At 39.1% G+C, this 19,677-nt stretch overlaps 1 protein-coding gene across 3 annotated transcripts in view; it reads left to right on the top strand.

Moving 5' to 3' along the window:
• LOC117393204 (microtubule-associated protein futsch-like) overlaps positions 1-19,677 on the top strand; it is a 299,761-nt gene that overhangs the window by 75,287 nt on the left and 204,797 nt on the right. Inside the window, exons 20-25 of one of the 3 annotated variants that reach the window (XM_055232212.1) lie at positions 1,329-1,461; positions 5,000-5,139; positions 9,369-9,492; positions 11,957-12,115; positions 13,371-13,533; positions 18,922-19,013. In XM_055232212.1, coding sequence (XP_055088187.1) covers positions 1,329-1,461; positions 5,000-5,139; positions 9,369-9,492; positions 11,957-12,115; positions 13,371-13,533; positions 18,922-19,010 — 808 coding nt within the window. In that variant the 3' untranslated portion in view covers positions 19,011-19,013. Of the gene's footprint in view, positions 1-1,328; positions 1,462-4,999; positions 5,140-9,368; positions 9,493-11,956; positions 12,116-13,370; positions 13,534-18,921; positions 19,666-19,677 lie in introns of those variants that run through there. The other 2 variants (XM_033991396.2, XM_055232213.1) reach the window with 2 other exon arrangements.

Below are 19,677 nucleotides of genomic sequence, written 5' to 3'. Positions count from 1 at the left end.
CCAGTATAATTAAGTTGCTGCTAGTTTGTGGCTGATGTCTTTCTACTTGTTCTGGATAATGACGTCACTTTGTCACTAGAGCATAGTCTCTGATTCGTTGATACTTGAAATCCAAAAAGTTCAGCTTTTTTTACTTTTGGATGCGCGAACAGAGCGTCTGCCTGAACGCTCAAGGCGCACCATGTCAACGGCAGATTCGCGACGCTCTGACACTTGAAGACGAGCCGCAGAAAGACAAGGCGGCCTAAACACGCGTCCACCATAGACTTTGCATGTGAACCCGATGCCCCTGACGCCCCGGTGTGAACGCACCATTAGTGTGATAAATTGTCACTGCTGCATGGTAAACAGAACATTTTCCACCTTTGTAAGAAAGTAAGCAATGTATTATATTTATATATTGTCCACAATCTGAAATGACAAAAGTCCAATTTTGAATTGATTCTCCATTTCATGTAAACTATAGACAACTTTCCAGTCCTTCATGATCACTTGTACGTGTTTCCTTACATTAAGTCCTGGCCATCTGATATATTAGACAAGAACATTGATTAGCTTCCTGCGTGCTGTAGATTATCTTGGGTGAGTGAGTGGATTGAGTCTGAGCTCTGTGCGCGGTATGGCTGTTGTTATAGCATTATGTTCTACAATTTGATGCCATAATTCAAGATGGAGGACAGGGTCCATTTAACTCGACGGGAGATTCACTATTTTTGAAAGAAACCTCCAGACTTATGATACTGCCATCTGCTTTTGGGGATATTTCATTTGTACTGACAGAGAAGATGTTAAACTTTGTGTCAGTTAGATTTTTTGTTACATGCGGTAATTAATAATATTTATTAAAGATGCACTATCTCCATGGAGATGTTATTGCTATCCGTTAAAGCATCCTGCTCCCGAATAAATCCAACAAAGACACATTTTTGCACTATACTGTGGAACATTATGTCCATGGAGAAAAGTTCCACAGTAAATCTTTAATATCTCTTACTCTTAATTACTGAGCCACACATATCCACATGAAACAAAAACTGGTACAAACTTCATCGTCTTTGTCAGCTTATATGAACTAAAGTCAAATTATTATTTTTAACATTATCAATTCTTAAAATGTTCCACTGTATGGCATTAAACATATGAGCAACTGAATAAATCCAGTATAACACTTAGAACCATTCTGTGGCAAGGCAATAACAAATCCACGGAGACAAGCAGATCTCTTCTCCTCCAGAAAAGTTACGTACTGTGCCTTTAAACTGTGCTCATTATAACATCGCGCATTTTTATCATGTTTAAAAAATTATAATTTGTTGCATTATTTCCAGCTGGTTGGCGTTCGAGGGCCAGGAATTCTCCGGGAGGATGTACGTGTTGGACGAGGGCAGTTACCCCGACCTGCGCGCCATGGGCTGTGTGCACGCTAGCGCCACCATCCTCTCACTGCAGGTGGTCGGATTTGTAAGTGCAACTGTGAAGTTTATTATTTGGGGGGAAGGGTTGGTTGTGATTATACAAATTTAATCCAGTTTGGGCCTAGTTTAGTCAACATGTAGACTTGATTTGGTCCTGTTTTAGACCTGGGTTAGCCCTGGTTTAGTCCAGGCTTAGTTCAGGTTTAGTTCAGGGTTTTGTCCTAGTTTTCTGCAGTGTCTGTGCAAGTGGAATGCACCTTTTTAGTTACATATTACCAGGAACGTGTAAGTAGCAGACTCATTTGGACTCAGCCAGGACTGAACCAGGACGAAACTAGGATGAAACCAAGACTAAACCAGAACTGAATCAGATCTGAACCAGGACGAAACAAGGACTAAACCAGAATTGAACCACGATTGAACCAGGACTAAACCAGAATTAAACCAGGACTAAACCAGAACTGAACCAGGACTGAACCAGGACTAAAGCAGAACTGAACCAGGACTAAACCTGAACTCAACCAGGACTGAACCAGGACTGAACCAGGGCTGAACCAGGACTGAACCAGGACTAAAATAGGACTAAATTCCCCTGTAGAATTCTCTTCTGTCTCCAGCTCAGTTTAAACTATATTCTGCAGTATTGAGATGTCACATCATATTTTTTTTTACTTAATACACAAATCTAAAAAAGGTTATATATTTAAAAATAACTCTATAACCCATGTCTTGCGCGGAAATTCTGTACTTGTGACGACTTCAGAAAGTATGAGATATTTATGTGAACTTTGACCTCGTAAAACCATCAGCAGAGTCCAGCTGCAGCCTGAAGATACAGTGTGAGACAGAGCTGAGGCAGGGCAGGAATTTATGAAGATTTATGAGGAAAAACTTCAAAAATACAGAGTGTGATGTGGTTACAGAGGATGGTTTCAGAGGTAATCATTAGCTTTACAGTTTAAAAAGCACGTATTATGCTGTTTTCTCATTCATGTAATGTTTCCTCATCACAAATATGCGTAGAGTTGTGTTTCGTTCACACATGTTTAACACACAAACCCTGCATATTTTAGACTGTTCTTCTCTCAGAAGGAAAACGCCATGTGTAATGTGCAGTAGAAGTGCTCCACTGTGTTTTTAAACTCCAAACATCTTCACTGGAATCATTTGCATGATTTCAGCCGTGGAATTGCCAATATCTACTGAACTAAAGTTAAACTTTTGCCATTAACGTGAAAACTACCCCTTAATGACATCACAAGTTGGAACAGAGCATTTTGAGCTTTGGAGATGTAGAGAGATTAATGATGTGTGAATGAAACAAAACTCTATAACATGACCTAACGCTCACAAGAGTCAGTTCTGTGTAATACAAGTTGAAGATGTTTCAGCAGTTATCCAAGAGTCTGTCGATTTCATTATTCAGTACTTAGTTTTACTCAAGTCTTGTATCACCATTGACAAATACAGTTGTCCCTCGTTTATCGCTGGGGTTACATTCTAAAAATAACCCGCAACAGGCGAAATCTGCGAAGTATCAGCTTTATTTTTTACAACTATTATATATGTTTTAAGGTCAAACTGAATGTACTACTTGAGCTGGTCAAATACCCAGTAGTTTGGCTGCTACTACAGCTACTGTAGATTGTAGCACCCGACCATTATGGATTTTTGGTGTCTGATACGATACCGATAAAGGGGGCTTTGGAGGTGCCGGTAGCTGATTATAAAAAAATCTTCAGTTGATTCTAAACCTAAAGTCTGGCTCTGTTAGATTTTAAGTTGAGTTTATTTAGGCTACATTTACTGTTATTCTACCTCCTCACTGTCATTTTTAAAGACAGTAGATAGGCCCTAGTATTTTTGAAAAACACTCTATAATATATATATGTTTTTAAGTTTTTAAAAAGTTTATGTTTTAGTGTTTTGGTTTTATGGTTTTACATGTCTGCTAAGTCGATCACTGCGATTATAAGGACCCTAGAATACTCAACCACTTGGAAGAGGGCACTTAAGAGGAATTATTTCAGAAAACAAATGAGATCCAACTGAACGGGCTTGTCTTGGCTGAGGTTCAGGTAACACACAAAAAGTGAATAGACAGCACAGCAGTTGAGCAGCATCACACTCTCTTTTCTGGGAGTGTGATGCTAACTTTAGGCACTGCTCTGTCTGAAGCTCTGTTACTCAAGTTAGACTTTAATCTGAGCTTTGTTTTAACACAGTTTCAGACAGTAGCACCCTCAAGGATTTCATAGGAGCACGAGGTAGACAAAACAGGGTTTATTCTTCCTTTTGACAACCCGTGAGAACAATACACACAATACATTACATGAAACTTAAATTACACAAAATAAAAGTACAGAAACCTCGTGAACCGACATCCACAGGGGGCTAATTGCTCATCTAGGGTTTTTTCTTCTTATTCTAAGTAAATATTAATAAAGATGTCAAAGGTTGTTTGTTATTTCTATATTTTAGTTCATTTCTTATCCTACCAGAGAAAAAACGTGGCTGTGGGAGAGCGCTGATGGATGAGTGCGCAACTAATTAGGGTCGAGCAGAACTTTATTTAAAATAGTTTGTTCCATGCGTCTCACCACTAGATGGCACAAACGTAAAATATAAAAGGACAAACATTAAATTAAATACATAAATATGAGAGACAGACTATTTGAGAACTTTTTTAGTGGTGTTTGCTAATACGTGCATCGTGTCACCATGGTAACTGCTGAACATTCCACCATATGTATACATACAGACCCCCCCTCCCTTCCAGCGTGATGTCACTGCAGAGTATCAATAATAATAACACCTACTGACACATAGTTTAGCAACAAAGACATAGAGCCGTACGGACGTCTTAGTCTGGGAGCATTTTGGGCCAAGAAAACTGGACAAAGGCAGATGGTGTAATAACAGAGTATCAGAAGGATCAATAGACAATAGTGTTTATTTCACCCTGATCCTCCACAATGATCAGAGTGCACTTTCCCAAACAGCTCACTGGAAGGATTTGTTTTCTATGTACCATCTGAACCTGTCCGCTGTGAACTGTACAGGCGGCTCACCTAACATAGGGTATAATGATAACTACACACACACACACACAGACCACGGGGCCTTTAGGAAATCCGACAGTCCAGCACTGCTCATTCAGTATTTACACTCAGCTCGTCTGTTCACAGCGGGGTCAACTCTTTTAGATGTGTTTGAAGTCCCTCCTGGAGAAAATATCATTGCTCATCTTTGACATTTATAGAATATCGCCGCTCAATACTAAAACTCTGTGGTGTTATCTGTATAGTCACTGCAGTATTCGTGGGAATCTATAGGTCCTATTCAAACCCTCCTTATGGTTAGCTGTAAGATTTGCTAACAACTATGTACGTTGTTTTAGGTGAATATAGCATTTTCAAAACAATAAAAGGTAAGGTAAATGCGTAATACAGGCCCTTTAAAGTACCATCTCTAGTTTGATTGGCCTGGGCTTGATTCCGTCTCCATAGCGACCTCTATCCTTTCTTTAAACATGATGCCCCGCCGTGCCTGATGTGCCCTGCATGTGTTCTTGTTTTGTGCAGGAGTTCTCGCTGCCCTCCATCGTGCTGTTCGAACGCTGCGGCCTGAAGGGGAAGCGTCTGGTGCTGAGCGATGGAGAGGTCAACCTGCTGATGAGCGGAGGAGGGGGCCGGGTGCAGTCCTTGCTGGTGGAGGGGGGCATGTGAGTACTACACACAGCAACGCAATACACTGTACTAGAGAGGTCAGGATTATAATGTTAAAGTGCATATGACAGGCTTTCATGTTTTTTTCTGATTGTTACTTGGTTTAGTTGGATAGTTCCTGTGCTAAATATTTATCAGAGTTTTACATCAGTTTAGTGGCAGAGTGTGGAGAAAAAGTTGATGAAAAGTACTGCAAATTTTAGACTATAGAGCGCACCTGAATATAAGCCGCTCCAGCTAAATTTGAAAAGAAAATCTATTTTGTACATATATAAGCCGCACCTGAATATAAGCCGCAGGTTTTCAGGTTGTAACATGAGATATTTACACAGAAAAAATGACACAAGGAAGGGTTTTAAAAAAAAAAAAATATTATTTAAGACACGCCTTCTTTCAAACTGTGCCTGAAAATCGGCAGTACGGCACCAACACGGGATGAACATATCTGCATGTTTAGAAAATAAAACAGCACCAACCAATGTCGCACCATCGATTCCATAATGCCAAGCTTACGTGCAGTGACTCTATTTCCTTCTTTGATGGTCAAACTTACGTGCAGTGGCTCTATTTCCTTCTTTGATGCCTGATCCATTGCCTTTATCTTAAAAGCTGCATCATTTCCATTTCTTCATGTTTTCCATGTTGAAAATGTGTGCGTGATGCACAAAACAGTTCACATTCAAAACTAATGTATTCTTCAGCACCTAATCTTTCCCCACGTCTGTCTCAGTTTTGTGTTTACTGTTAGAGAGCACCCCCCAGTGGCTGTTAGCCAGTAAAAATCTATAAATTAGTCGTACCATTTTATAGGCCACAGGGTTCCAAGTGTCGGAAAAAAGTAGTGGCTTTTAGTCCGAAATTTACGGTACAAAAATAGTAAAAAATAATATGAGCCACTATGGAATCTACTCATGGCAATAGAAAGTACTATCATTTAATGTTGAAAATCACCTTATATTGTCTAAAGAAAGTGTTTTTATTATCATAGTAGTATCATAATCAGGTATTAAGTGTGGAGTCTATTCCTTAGTATCAAAATGGAGTTTGATATTTTATTGTTGTGACTAACCTCTACCTGCGTCATCACCATGGAAAATTCCTTCCAAAATACTACGACAATTTTCACGGAAGGAGCACATTATAGGTCTAATTCGAACTATTGTGCAATTTAGATAATAACATTGTGGTTGCTCGGTAACCATTATGGAATTACCTCCACGTCTGTCATATCTGCTGCCTGTGTACAACCAGGAAGGAAAATGATAAACTTGAAAAATGCAATGAAAAATAGAAAACAAAATGGGCCAAATAGGCAAATCTTAAATATAATGTTAACTTTGTTTTGGTTACATTTTTTTTCAGTGTAATATTAAGAACTGAAATATGATAATTGTGACCATTTTAGAAGCTAAATTAAGTTTCAGTCCAATCTCTGCTCCAAAAATATACCTTTAATTAACATTTGATATTTTGTCCCAATATTGTCATTATGGTAACGTTAGATGTCATTAGCGGTGTTTGTTATCAGAAACACCTGGCTGTAATCAGGGCAGTCTTGCGTGATGTCACCAAGTACTTATATAACTAGTTTGCAGTAAGATTGACAACAAAGGACTAGGAACAGTAGATAATGCTTTTCCAAAAAAAAAAAAAAACATGCACAGTTTAGTGGCAAAAAGAGATTGAATTAGGTTTATATCCACTGTAAGGCCTGTTATGAATAAGGCTCTTGAGTTTTGACTCTCACTGATGCCGTCACAGAAAGTCTAAGTTTAGAGAGTAAACCTCTGAAGTTTAGTGAAAAACTTTATCAACACTGCAGTTTTACTCCTCAGACTGAAGTACTCTCTCTGTGGCCTGTACTATGTGTTCTCTCCAACAGAGCAGAAAAGACAGGGGGAAAGAGGGAGAGAGAAAGGGAAAAAGAGAGGGAGACGGAGAAAGTGGGAGAGAGTGTGGTATGATGTGTTCTCTCAAGCAGAGGAGAAGAGAGGAAGAGACCAAGAGGGAAAAAGAGCGAGGGAGATAGAGCGAGAGACAGAGGGAGAGAGTGAGGGAGAAAGAGGAAGAGAGAAAGGGAAAAGAGGGAGAAAGAGGGAGCGAGTGTGGTATGATGTGTTCTCTCCAGCAGAGCAAAAGAGAGAGGGAGAAAGAGGGAGAGAGCAAGAGGGAAAAAGAGAGAGAGCGAGAGGGAGAAGGAGAGTGGGAGAGAGGGAGAAAGAGAAATGGAGAAAAAGGGAGAGTGTGGTATGATGTTTTCTCTCAAGCAGAGCAGAAGAGAGAGGAAGAGAGCAAGAGGGAGAAAGAATGAGAGAGAGAGAGATGGAGGGAGAAAGAGAGAGACAAAGGGAGAGAACGAGGGAGAAAAAGAGAGAGGGCGAAAGAGAGTGTGGTATGATGAGTTCTGTCCTGCAGAGCAGAAGGGACAGGGAAAAAAAAAAACGTGGCTGTGGGAGAGCGCTGATGGATGAACGCTCTCCCACAGCCACAGAGTAAAGAAGAATCAAGAGAGAGAAATACAGACAAGAAAATTCAGGGAGAGAGTAAGTAGAGTTATAGAACAAGAGAGAAAAAAAGAGATGAGGAGAAAGGGATGGAGAGATCGATAGAGACACAGAACAGGCTCGTGTCTGTGGGTCCTGTGCAGAAACAGCTCAGCAGGATCACCTCCTCACTATGAAGTTTAGACAAGCAAAAACACAACTGGAGACTACTGTTATCACCTGCTTGTTTCCATGGAGATCTCCTTACTTTGCCTAAAATATTCCATAGTATGACATTAAACTTATATCGCATTTGTTTAGTTATAGTTAATGATAATTTGGACATTTTACATCTCAATATTCATCTAAAACGACTTAAGAAATGAAACAAGTCCACTGTTTCTGTGTGAGAAAACTCTGGTTCAGTGTGGCCCAATGGGAGCGGACGTCACTATAAATATCACAACAAAGAGTCACACAGCTGCCAATCAAGCGGGTTTATTTTCAGTAGTATCAAAATGGCTACACAACCACCGCCGAACCTTATGTGTATCATCGAGTAAGAAAATTATACTGAGACCATACAAGATGATGTAAGAGTGCATTTAAGTAACGTACCTCCACTTTAAGTCAAGTCGCTTGTATGAAGTTAATTCTGAAGAGAAGTGAGACTTGAGTGAGTGTGATGAGTGTGAGGCATTTGAGGAGTGTGATGAGTGTGATGAGTGTGATGAGTGTGAGGCATGTGAGGAGTGTGATGAGTGTGAGGAGTGTGAGGAGTGTGATGAGTGTGATGAGTGTGATGAGTGTGAGGAGTGTGAGGAGTGTGAGGAGTGTGATGAGTGTGAGGAGTGTGATGAGTGTGATGAGTGTGATGAGTGTGAGGAGTGTGAGGAGTGTGAGGAGTGTGAGGAGTGTGAGGAGTGTGAGGAGTGTGAGGCGTGTGAGGAGTCTGTACAGATGAGAGGCCAGAGTGACATATACTCACACACAAACATACTGATACTGCTGTTCAAAGAGTATGTGTGACAGACAGGAGAGCGGGAGGAGAAGAGGGAGAAAGAGACTGGGGTAAAGAAAGAGAGGAACAGAGAGGGTAGAGAGAGAAGAGGATAAAGAAAAGAGGATGTGAGGGAGGGGAAAGAGGAAAGGAGGAAAGAGGGAGTTTAAAGAGAGAGATGGAGAGAGAGTAGAGAGTGAAAAGGTAAAGACCACCGGAGGAGCTGGAGGACGTGTCTGGGGTGAGGGAAGTCTGGGAGTCCCTGCTTAGACTGCTGCTCCCGAATATACAGAAGGGGATTTTGGATCTTTATTTGAGTAAACTAGATCTGACTGAAAATTGGTCAAAAAATAAAAATTTCACCTCGAGTTAAAACTTTAATAAATCAGACTTTGGAATCAGGTATCAAAAAAATCCTTTCGTAAGATTTGTGAAAATCTTGTTAAGTGTAAGATTGTAAAGTTTGGTGTGTGTCGAAATTAAAGTAGAAAAATGCATTTGGAGAAAATGGCCTTTGAAGTTACGTCCCACATGACTCTGCACTGAATTTACTTTTTATCAACTTGCAGTCGGAGTGGATATTGTTGTTTCCACCTAAAAGCTTGGAAGATAAGACCAAACTGACCAAAATAGAAAAAAAGAAACCTGTTTTGCCTGTCGTGTCTCTCCTTAAATCTACCACCTGTGAGTTTATCTGATGTTTTGTGAGCAGCAGATGTGAAACTCTCTTGTTTTGATCCAGGTGGGTGCTGTACGAGGAGATAAACTACAGAGGAGCACAGATCCTCCTCAGGCCTGGAGAGGTGTCTGACTGGAGGAGCTTCAGCGGCTGGAAGAAGGTCGGCTCCCTGCGCCCCCTACTGCAGGTGAGCGCTCATGACACCCTCAAAAACAGACCTGGAGTTGTTTTGTTTCATTCACATGTTTGCTTAACCCTTTATTGTTAGTCTGTCTACATCTCCAAAGCTCAAAATGTACTGTTCCAACTTGTGATGTCATCAAGTGGTAGTTTTCAAGTTAAAAGCGACTTTTTATCTTTAGTTTAGTAAAGATTGGCAGTTCCAGGACTGAAATTATTTGAATGATTCTAGTGAAGGTGTGTGGAGTTTAAAAACACAGAGAACTTCCTGTATTACCACATGATGACATCACAAGGTGGAACAGTTTTCATTTTGAGAAGAACTCAGCCTAAATATGCAGCATTTGTGTGTTAAACATGTGTGAAACAGTTGGTTATGACATTTTAAATCCAAATCTTACATCCTGTAGTTTAAAGTAATAGGTGCATCGACTTCTTTGTGTCACTCTGTAATGTCATAGCAGAGGAGTAGTACTTGTAGTAGTAGTTGAAGTGGTTGTGATATCAATAGTAACTGTAATACTAGTTGCAGCAGCAGTAGTAGTAGTTACTCGTGTATTTACTGGTGCATGTTGTAAAACTACAACAATCAGATGTTCCTGGATATGTTGAGTTTTGTGAATACTAACCAGAGGTGGTAGAGTAGCCAAGAATTGTACTCAAGCGCAACTTTACTTTATGGATAATATTACTCAAGTAGAAGTACAAAGTAGTGGTCCAAGAAATTGCTCAAGAAAGAGTAAAAATGTATCTGGGAAAAGTACTACTCACTACTAATCATTTCATATTGTTACATAAAGCTCAAGTCACTTTAGACTCACTCACAGAGGGAAGAAAAAACACAACTTTTACTCAAGTAAGAGTAATGTTACTTCTACAAAAATATCACTCAAAGTACTCAAGTAAATGTAATGGAGTAAATGTAACTAAGTGCTACCCACCTTGAGTTTTGTGAATAAAAATAATTCAGAAAATAAAGACACACACAAAAGTGAAAGTAAACACATTGATTCCTTTGAGAGGAGGACGTGGAGCTGCTGAGAGAGAGAAAAAACTTTTGTTCCGTACAGATCCACGGCTCATTTTCATTTTATATCTCAATGTCAGACTCTGAACAGTGAATTATTATAAGTGTGTTCACTTTTAAACACCAAGGACATATAATAGTGCTCTGCTTTTGTGTGTATTGGTTTAACCGGTGGCCATATTGGATACGTAAATGTTAAATTTAAAAAAAAACCTGTCTGAAGAGGTTTTAGATGTTATCCATGCATGTTTGAGTAATTTAGTGATCTCTCTTGGGCCTTTTTCAAACCGTCCTTATGGTTAGCTGTACGATTTCTTCCAAATCGCAGCCCACAAACCCACAATTCTCCATAAATATACAAAAACATGATGCAAAACAATACACTACAACTTTACACCGATTGTGAAGTTGTAGGGGGAGTGACAGATAATACCCCATATAAGTAAAACACCCCCTCTTTAATACTCCATAGAAGTAAAACACCCCCTCTTTAATACACCATAGATGTAAAATACCCCTCTTTATTACCCAATAGATGTAAAATACCCCCTCTTTATTGCCCCATAGATGTAAAATACCCCTCTTTATTACCCCATAGATGTAAAATACCCCCTCTTTATTGCCCCATAGATGTAAAATACCCCTCTTTATTACCCAATAGATGTAAAATACCCCCTCTTTATTGCACCATAGATGTAAAATACCCCTCTTTATTACCCAATAGATGTAAAATACCCCCTCTTTATTGCACCATAGATGTAAAATACCCCTCTTTATTACCCCAGAGAAGTAAAATGCCCCCTCTTTAGTGTCATCAAATATAGACTCCAAAGGCTCAAACATCAGAACATTTTATACAGCAAAAGTGCAGCTGCATTTTAAAATGTGAATTTGGCTTCTTAGCAGTTAGCTTTGCATAGAGATCATTGATTAGCATTTGTGATTAGCATTTGAGATTAGCATGCAGGTCAAGTAGAATGGACTGCTGAATCCTTTTGCCTGTTATAAAACCCTTTATGGAAATGGTAAAGCTGTTTGATACATCCAGTGTGGCTCTGACTGCCCGGAGTGATAGTCAGCAGAAACTGTAGAAGTAGTAATAGTTGTAGAGGTAGTAATACTGGCAGTTGCAATAGGACTAGTAGTTGTTGTTTTATACTGGGTAATTAAGTCTAGTCTATTCACAAAACTAGCACTCTTAACTTGACAGCTTTTTGGCAATAGATTCAAATTTTCAAAACAACATGAACAATTTTTATACTACCATTATGAGTTTGAGTTAAAGCCAAAGGAACATTTTCAGGTTCAGGATCAGGTTTGTAGAGATGCAAGCCCACTCAGAGTTTAAGTGCAATAAACACAAGCTTGTATTTTAGTTTATGAAAAAAAAGTCCTGTACAAATAAGCTCTGACTGAGATGCCCATGGTGCTGTGTTGTGAGCAGAAACAGGTGCACTTCCACATCCGCAGCAGTCAGTCCGGGCATCTGATGACAGTGACCGGAGACCTGGACGAGATCAAGCTGCTCCGTGTGCAGGAGATGGAGGAGAGCGGCGGCTTTGAGCAGATCTGGTTCTTCCAAAATGGACACCTGCGCTGCAAGGTACACGCCATAATCTATTACATTATATCGGTTATATACACTGTAGATGCCCGGTACACAGCACAGTGTACACATAAACCCTATACCTATAAATACTTTAGATTCAACGCCTCCCATCAACATCCAGGAGTCACTATATTCAATTCAACTTATTTTTGTAAAGCCCAAAATCACAACAGCAGTCGCCTCTTAGAGCTGAACATGAGAATTAAATCAACCAACAGAAAGTTAGAAAGTCAACAATGAAACAATCAACAGAATCAACAGAAAACAAGCAAATGGAGAGCTGTCCCAGAGCGCCCCCTGTCCTTAGACCCTCCTTCTTGGCAAAAAATAAAAGAAAATAAAACAGTGGGAAAAAGAGAAACCTTGAGGAGAACCACAGTGAAGGAGAGATCCACTCCCATGACTAAACCAGGACTGAACCAGGACTAAACCACGACTGAACCAGGACTGAACCAGGACTGAACCAGGACTAAACCAGGACTAAACCAGGACTAAACCAGGACTAAACCAGGGCTAAACCAGGACTGAACCAGGACTAAACCAGGACTATACCAGGACTATACCATGATGGGCAGGCTGCAGATGTGTCCAGGACTAATGGCTCACTCAACTAAGGGACAGAGAGGGGCCCACTCACGGCAGGACAGGATCCACCCCAGCCAGGAATATTTCTACTATTATACAATTTTATACTATATTTTAAGGTTTTCATAAGATTCAGATACTAATCAGTACTAAAATAAGTATCAAAACTGCACAGATACTCATTTGAGCAGGTATGAATACTACAAAAAAATCACATTAACACATGTATATTCTAATGTGTGTAGAAGAGGTTCACGATTCCCATCCCTAGTACTGACAAAGCTTAGAACGAGATATAGAGATGGGTCCTCATGCGCTACACTGCTCTTGACAAGTTGGATGGGTCAAATGCAGAAGATCAGTAAAGTGTATCTTGACTTAAAGTGGGACTAAACACCTGACTCTTCCCACAATCACTTTTAAGATAGAGCCTAGGGGAGAAAGGGTCTGGACATATGAGGAACAGTGTGATTGGTTTAAGAGGCCCCTGGACCCAAGTGTTTATAATCAGAAACACTTGATTGTAATCATGGCAGTCCTGTGTGATGTCACATAGTACTTGAAATTGTAGAGACAACTGGAGGCGGCACACAAAACCAAAAGGCCTACTCTGAAATGACTTTGTAACCCCTTCTGACCCCTTATCTGATCTGTGTGCGCTCAGCTGCTGGAGGAGTGCTGCCTGTGTCCCAGCAGCAGTGTGACCATCGCGGGGGCTCGAGTGGGACTGACCCCTGCCCTGGACGACAGCACCCACCTGTGGAACATCACACCGGAGGGAGTCATCTGCTGCAGCGCCTCACCCAACCTGGTGCTTGAAGTCAAGGGTAAGACAGCTCACACGCTCCCTTAACCTGATGCTGAAGTCTTAACATTTGAAATACTGATCAGGTAATTAACCGGAGTGAAGGAGATATTTGTGGAGTAAATAACAACATGCAGAGAGGGTCGCACATTTGTTTACATTTATAGAAGTCAAGGCAGGTTTATTTGTATAGCATAATTCGTACACAAAGTGCTTTATAGACAGTAAGAAAGACATTAAAATCAAAACATAAATAATCATAAATAATCACAAATAATCATCGTAAAATTTACATTAAAGGAAAAAAGTGCAGAATAAACCCTTTCAGTCATATTCACAGCTAAACAGAACCATTTGGAGCCTGGATTTAAACATTGTCAAAGTAGAGGCTTGTCTCACATCTTCAGGAAGACTGTTCCAGGTTTTAGGCACATAAAACTGAAACACTGATTCTCCATGTTTAGTCCTGACTCTGACACCAGCAGGAGGCCGGTCCCTGAAGTCCTCAGAGTGTGAGATGGTTCATGTGGCTCTAACATGTTGGAGATGTACTTTGGTGCTGGTCCATGGAGAGACTTGTTCACACAGAGCTATAAGTCTATTCTTTGAGCCACAGGAGACAGTGCAGAGACCTGAGCACAGGACTTATGTGCTCGTACTTCCTGGTTCTAGTTAGGACCTGAGCAGCAGTGTTCTGGATGTTTTGTTCTGTCGTAAGGCTCGTTTGGAGAGGCCAGTGAGCAGGACGTTACAGTTGTCTAACCTACTGGAGACAAATGCAGGATAAGTCTCTCTAAGTCTGGATTTGACAGTTTACCTTTGATTTTTGCAATGTTTTTAGGTGGTAAAAAGCTGCAGATGTTAATGATTTGATGTGGCTGTTAAAGTTCAAGTCTTAGTCCAGTATTACCCCTAGATTTTCATCCTGATTTGAAGGTTTTAGAGAGAGAGGCGGAGATGACTACTAACATTTATAGAAGTTGCTGCTGATGGTGGGTCTGTAGAGTCAGAGATGGTATGCTCCAGGGTTTATTGCAGAGCGTTTTGTTCAACGGCAGCAGTTTCACTCATGTGCCTCATGTGCCTCATGTGGTTTTTGTTTTTTTTTTTTTTTTACAACCACAGCATGTTAGGCCTGTTTTATTAACTGCTCAAAAACCTCAATAGGCTACTGCCCAACTGTGTTAAAAAGTTGCAGAACAACAAGATTAGCCTTAGATAGAATCACAAACAAATGTGTTTTTGGGGCTTGACGTGCCCATCTTCACACATTAGACACACATAGATGGACTACAAGAGGGGACTTTCTGTATCCCTGTAGTTTTTGTTTCATGTTGACACACGACTGGAGCAGAGTGAATAAAAGTGAATAAAATGAGATATCATGATGTTTGTCCTCCCTTATTCAGTGCCTATCTTCAATCTAAATAAATGTTTTGGATTTTTTGTATATTTTTTTCCAGTGTAAATGCATGAGTGACAGCCCTGTAGTCCGGTTTGTAAACAGCTTGTCGCATTTCTGAACACTGCTGAAGTGTTTTCTCCTCTCTGCCCAGGACTCTTATGGGACACAATGACGTAGCTCCAAACGTAAAGGAGTTAGGAGGTAGGAGTTAGGAGTTAGGAGCTAGGAGAAAGCAGGACTATTTGTATTGAGCCTTGTATTGTAAAGGTGTGTCGTCTTGACCAGGATAGAACTCATCTTTAAAGGATAAACACCAGTCGGGAGCCTTACACCTCTAAGTACAGTAGAGTTTAAATGCATATGACAGGTTTTCATGTGTTTCTATTTTTGATTTGGAGGTATAGTAACTGTAGTAAATATTGATCATAGTTTTCCATTAGTTAAGCAGCAGTTTGGGGGGAAAAGGTTGAGAAGAAAAGTATAAAAATACAGTAAGTAGCTTTATGTTCTAAAACTGAGCACTTTACACACAAGGATGCCATTTTTAACAGATTCAGCCTCAACAACATAAAGGTGTTGTCATTTATTTTCATTAGTTTGTCCATAACAATTGTGCATTTTAGACAAATTCCACCGTTGTTACATTATGGTTGCTTGGTACGATACATACGTCGATACAGTGCACTGTCGATTTGAATCAATACAGTACAATATGATAGGTTTCAAATCGATTTGATACAATTTGGTGAAAAATAAAGGCTTTTGGGACACTTAATGATCAACCCCATTTTCACAAAAAATAAACATAATTTTTTTTTTTAATCTTCCATTTATTGAAGATGAATGAACATAGCAGTGCATTTTGTTTTGTGCATTTAACCAACTAGAAAAACACATTAGACTGTTCCATTGGCCAGTGTCCACAGCTTATATGAGCCCTACATTTACATGTAGCAGGGACATGCTGTTTCACGACTCTGAAGGATCACAAAAGATTTACTAAATCACAACTGTGATACTAAAAATCTTTGTTAAACCATTTTTTATTTTAATCATCAAAACAGTCAATCAAATGTCAAATGTTCTGCATAAATGTTTCTTTTCTCTAAACAAGTCAACCAAATGTAGTGCTGTGACAGAATAATTTGGTAAAATATACAAAATAAATAAATAAAAATACTCTTGACGATATATATCGATACAGCAGCCTACAATATTAATACTGTATCATTAAATGAAACAATATGATATATCGAGTTTTGAGATTTTTGCGCACCCCTGTTGATAACAGTTATGAAATCTTAAATATTTTGTCAAATTTTAAATATGATGATGTTTGATTTGTTTTAGTGAAAAGAGTAGTCTAACCTGCCATCTGCACTTTAAATGGGTGCAGCACTTTTGACTGACAGCTAAAAGACGATGTTATGTACAGTAAATATTTAGGTTACCATAGAAACACGGTTTTCACCTCTTAATAGTTTTTTTTATTATTCCAATGTATTATTCATATTTCCAGCTATTTCATACAATATGCTGATGTGGCCTTGAGCAAGACACTTCATTCATCTTTGGTTTGCATGATTACAAGTGTGATTTAGTGGATAGAATAGTGTCTGTGTAGAGAAGTGACCGAACAACACACCTGATTGTAAAGCGTCTGTATCTTGTTGTACTGATCTATGTTCTAATGTTGTTTCCTCATCACAAACAGACTTGGTGTTGTGTTTTGTTTCATTCACACAAACCCAGTTCTTCTCTCAAACAGAAAACACTTTGTTCCACCTTGTGATGTCATGTGGCAATACAGGAAGTTCTCTGTGTGTTTTTCAAACTCCAAACACCTTCACTAGAATCATTTGGATAAGTTCAGGCCTGAAATTGCCCACCTCCACTTAACTGAAGGTAAATTAAAGGTTTAACTTGAAAACTACCACTACTTGACATCACATCATATAGTGTTACTCAAACATGTGTGAACGAAACAAAACACAAGTCCAGGTCTGTTTTTGAGGAGGTAAAAGCATTGGAACATGACTTAAAGGTCACAAGAATCAATTATGCATTATATTGAACCTTTAAGTTGGCTCATTTAATCTACTTTTTCATGTAGTACAGATAATAAGATTAAAAAAACTAAGATAGTAAGACGTCTGTTACTTATAAGGACTAATTACAAGTAGAAATGAATAACTTTACAACTGTTTAAGGCTGTCTGCGCTACTTCATTATCACTGAGGTCTGATTAGAATGAAGCGCCTGATTGTATTATTATCATACAACACAACGACAAAGAACTGTAAAGGTTTGCTATGAAGGCTATGATGTAATACTTTGAAAAGCAGTATTGATATGTTAAGGTGATGAGGAGCAAATAATTATGCTCAAGTAAGAGTACTGGTACTTCAAAATAATGTTACAAAGTAGAAGTACAATGTAGTGCTCCAAGAAATGACTGTAAATGTAAGATCTGGACTTATCTGATTCATAATTTGAAGTTAAAGGTGCGCTAAGTAACTTTTCTGCCACGTGTTTGTCCCCATGGAGATTTCATTTCCCTACCTGACATGTTCGACAGTATGGTGTTGAATAGATCTATCTTTTCTTCAATTAAAGGTACTTTTACTACAAAACAGTACCTTTAAAACATGCATTCTTACTGTGGGTGTGCTCTCCTCTCAACAGATCTGACCTATACAACATTTAAAGGTCCTATATGACACAAAAGGGACTCTTGTGAGGTTTAAGCTGTTATAGTACTATTACGTCATCAAAAACAGACCTGGAGTTGTGTTTTGTTTCATTCACACATGTTTGAGAAATACTTTATTATTAGTCTGTTACATCTCCAAAGCTCAAAATGTGACATTCCACCTTGTGATGTCATGCAGTGGTAGTTTTCAAGTTCACAGCTCCTTTTACCTTTAGTTCTGTAGAGATTGGCAATTCCAGGACTGAAATGATCCAAATGACTCAAGTAAAGGTGTAGGACTTTAAAAACACACTGTTCCACCTTGTGATGTCATGTGGTAATACAGGAAGTGCTCCAGAGTGTTTTCAGTTTGACAGAAGAACTCAGCCTAAATATACATGGTTTGTGTGTTAAACATGTGTGAATGAAACAAAACACAACTCCAGGTCTGTTTGTGATGAGGAAACAACATTAGAACATAGATTAAAAAAATAAGTCAATGTGAGACCTTTAATGTAACAAATGTTCGAATCATTTAATATTGTCAACATAAAGCTTTTCACTTGTAGAACCAAAACTTTAATTCAAGTAAGAGCACTGTTACACTGTAGAATATATTGTACTCAAGTAAGAGTACTGTACAAGTAGGTGTCAAAGTATGGGGCTTGAAAACTGTTAAATATATGTATGTATTCGTGTTAAATACATGTATGTATTTGTGTACCTTGTTTGCTGTTTTAAAGTGGCCTGTTACTGCCCCCTACTGGCCACAGCGGTCTAAACCCCAGTGCAGCTTGAGCTTTTTAGTATTTATTTATTTGTTTTGATGCTCTCAAAGCACTTTAGGTTGTTTTGCAGTACTTTATTCTTGCAGAGTCTCTCCTAAGTTGCCTGGTGTTGTGGAGGTCAGACAGGCCTGTGTAATGTAATAAATGACTCACTTTGTTGTGCTAAAACTTATCAAGCGACTCAAAGGCTTTCAGACTGTCTGCTAAAGGTCACAAACGGTTTACTTTTAGACATCACTAAAAGTTATCAAAGCATATTGCCATTAGGGTTGTCAAAAGTAGTAGTATTAGTAAGTATTCCTTAGTATCACAACGAAGTTTGAAGTGAATACATGCCTACCTGACATCTCTGTACGGTTATAATGTGGCACTTTGACCACCCCATCTCTTAATGAACTAACGTACAGCCGAGTATTTAGCAGTACTTTTAATTTGATGTGAGTTTTCTTTTTACTTTTACTGTTTACTGTGTTTTTACAGTTTATCTCCTCTCATTCATTTGCCTGTTTGTGTTTTGTGTTCCAGGAGGCCACAACTATGACAAGAGCCAGGTGGTTCTGAACACACGGGACCCCAAGAAGCCCCAGCAGCAGTGGCTCATCGAGGTCCTGTAGGACAGAAGTGGACTTTACATTGGACTTTACATTGGTTTTACGTAGGATCTTACCCAGGTACTAGGACTTTGCAGTTGATTTTTACAGTGGACATGACAGCGGACTTGTGAAGTGGACCTTATATTGGACTTTACTGCAGACTTTACAGAGGACTTGTGAGCTGGAGTACTAGCATTCAAAATGGCACCTTACCTTCTTCTGCTATACTGTAAATAATCCACTGGACGAGACAAGTCTGCACAGTTTCCTTTCATCTATAGACTTAAAATCAAGAAAATATGTTAAGGGCTTGATGCTAAGCTAACTGGCCACGATGTCATTTAGTACTTTTACTAGCCGCATGAATGTTGATATAAAACAAGTTTATTTGACAATATCAGAATAAATATATGCATATTTTGTTTTTTTCAAATGAAAGGCTATCGTCATATCTGCATTATTTGACCGAAGGCTAGTGTTACTATCAAGCTCTGAATATGGAGTTTCCAGTGCGACTTGATTTGATGAATAACCTGAACAGTGTTATCATGTTGTCATATGTATTATATAAAATGTCTTTACTTACAGCTGCTTGTATAGAAGACCCTCACTTCATGTATCTAACTGAAGTTACAAGTTCATATTATTTTGTCAATAAATTTCTTACATAATACTGTTTTTTATTGAT

The sequence above is a fragment of the Periophthalmus magnuspinnatus genome, chromosome 24 (genome assembly GCF_009829125.3).
Source record: "Periophthalmus magnuspinnatus isolate fPerMag1 chromosome 24, fPerMag1.2.pri, whole genome shotgun sequence".
In the NCBI taxonomy this organism is placed as follows: Eukaryota; Metazoa; Chordata; class Actinopteri; order Gobiiformes; family Gobiidae; genus Periophthalmus; species Periophthalmus magnuspinnatus.
Note: the sequence above shows the minus strand (reverse complement) of the source record. Positions and strands in the feature narration are given on the sequence as shown.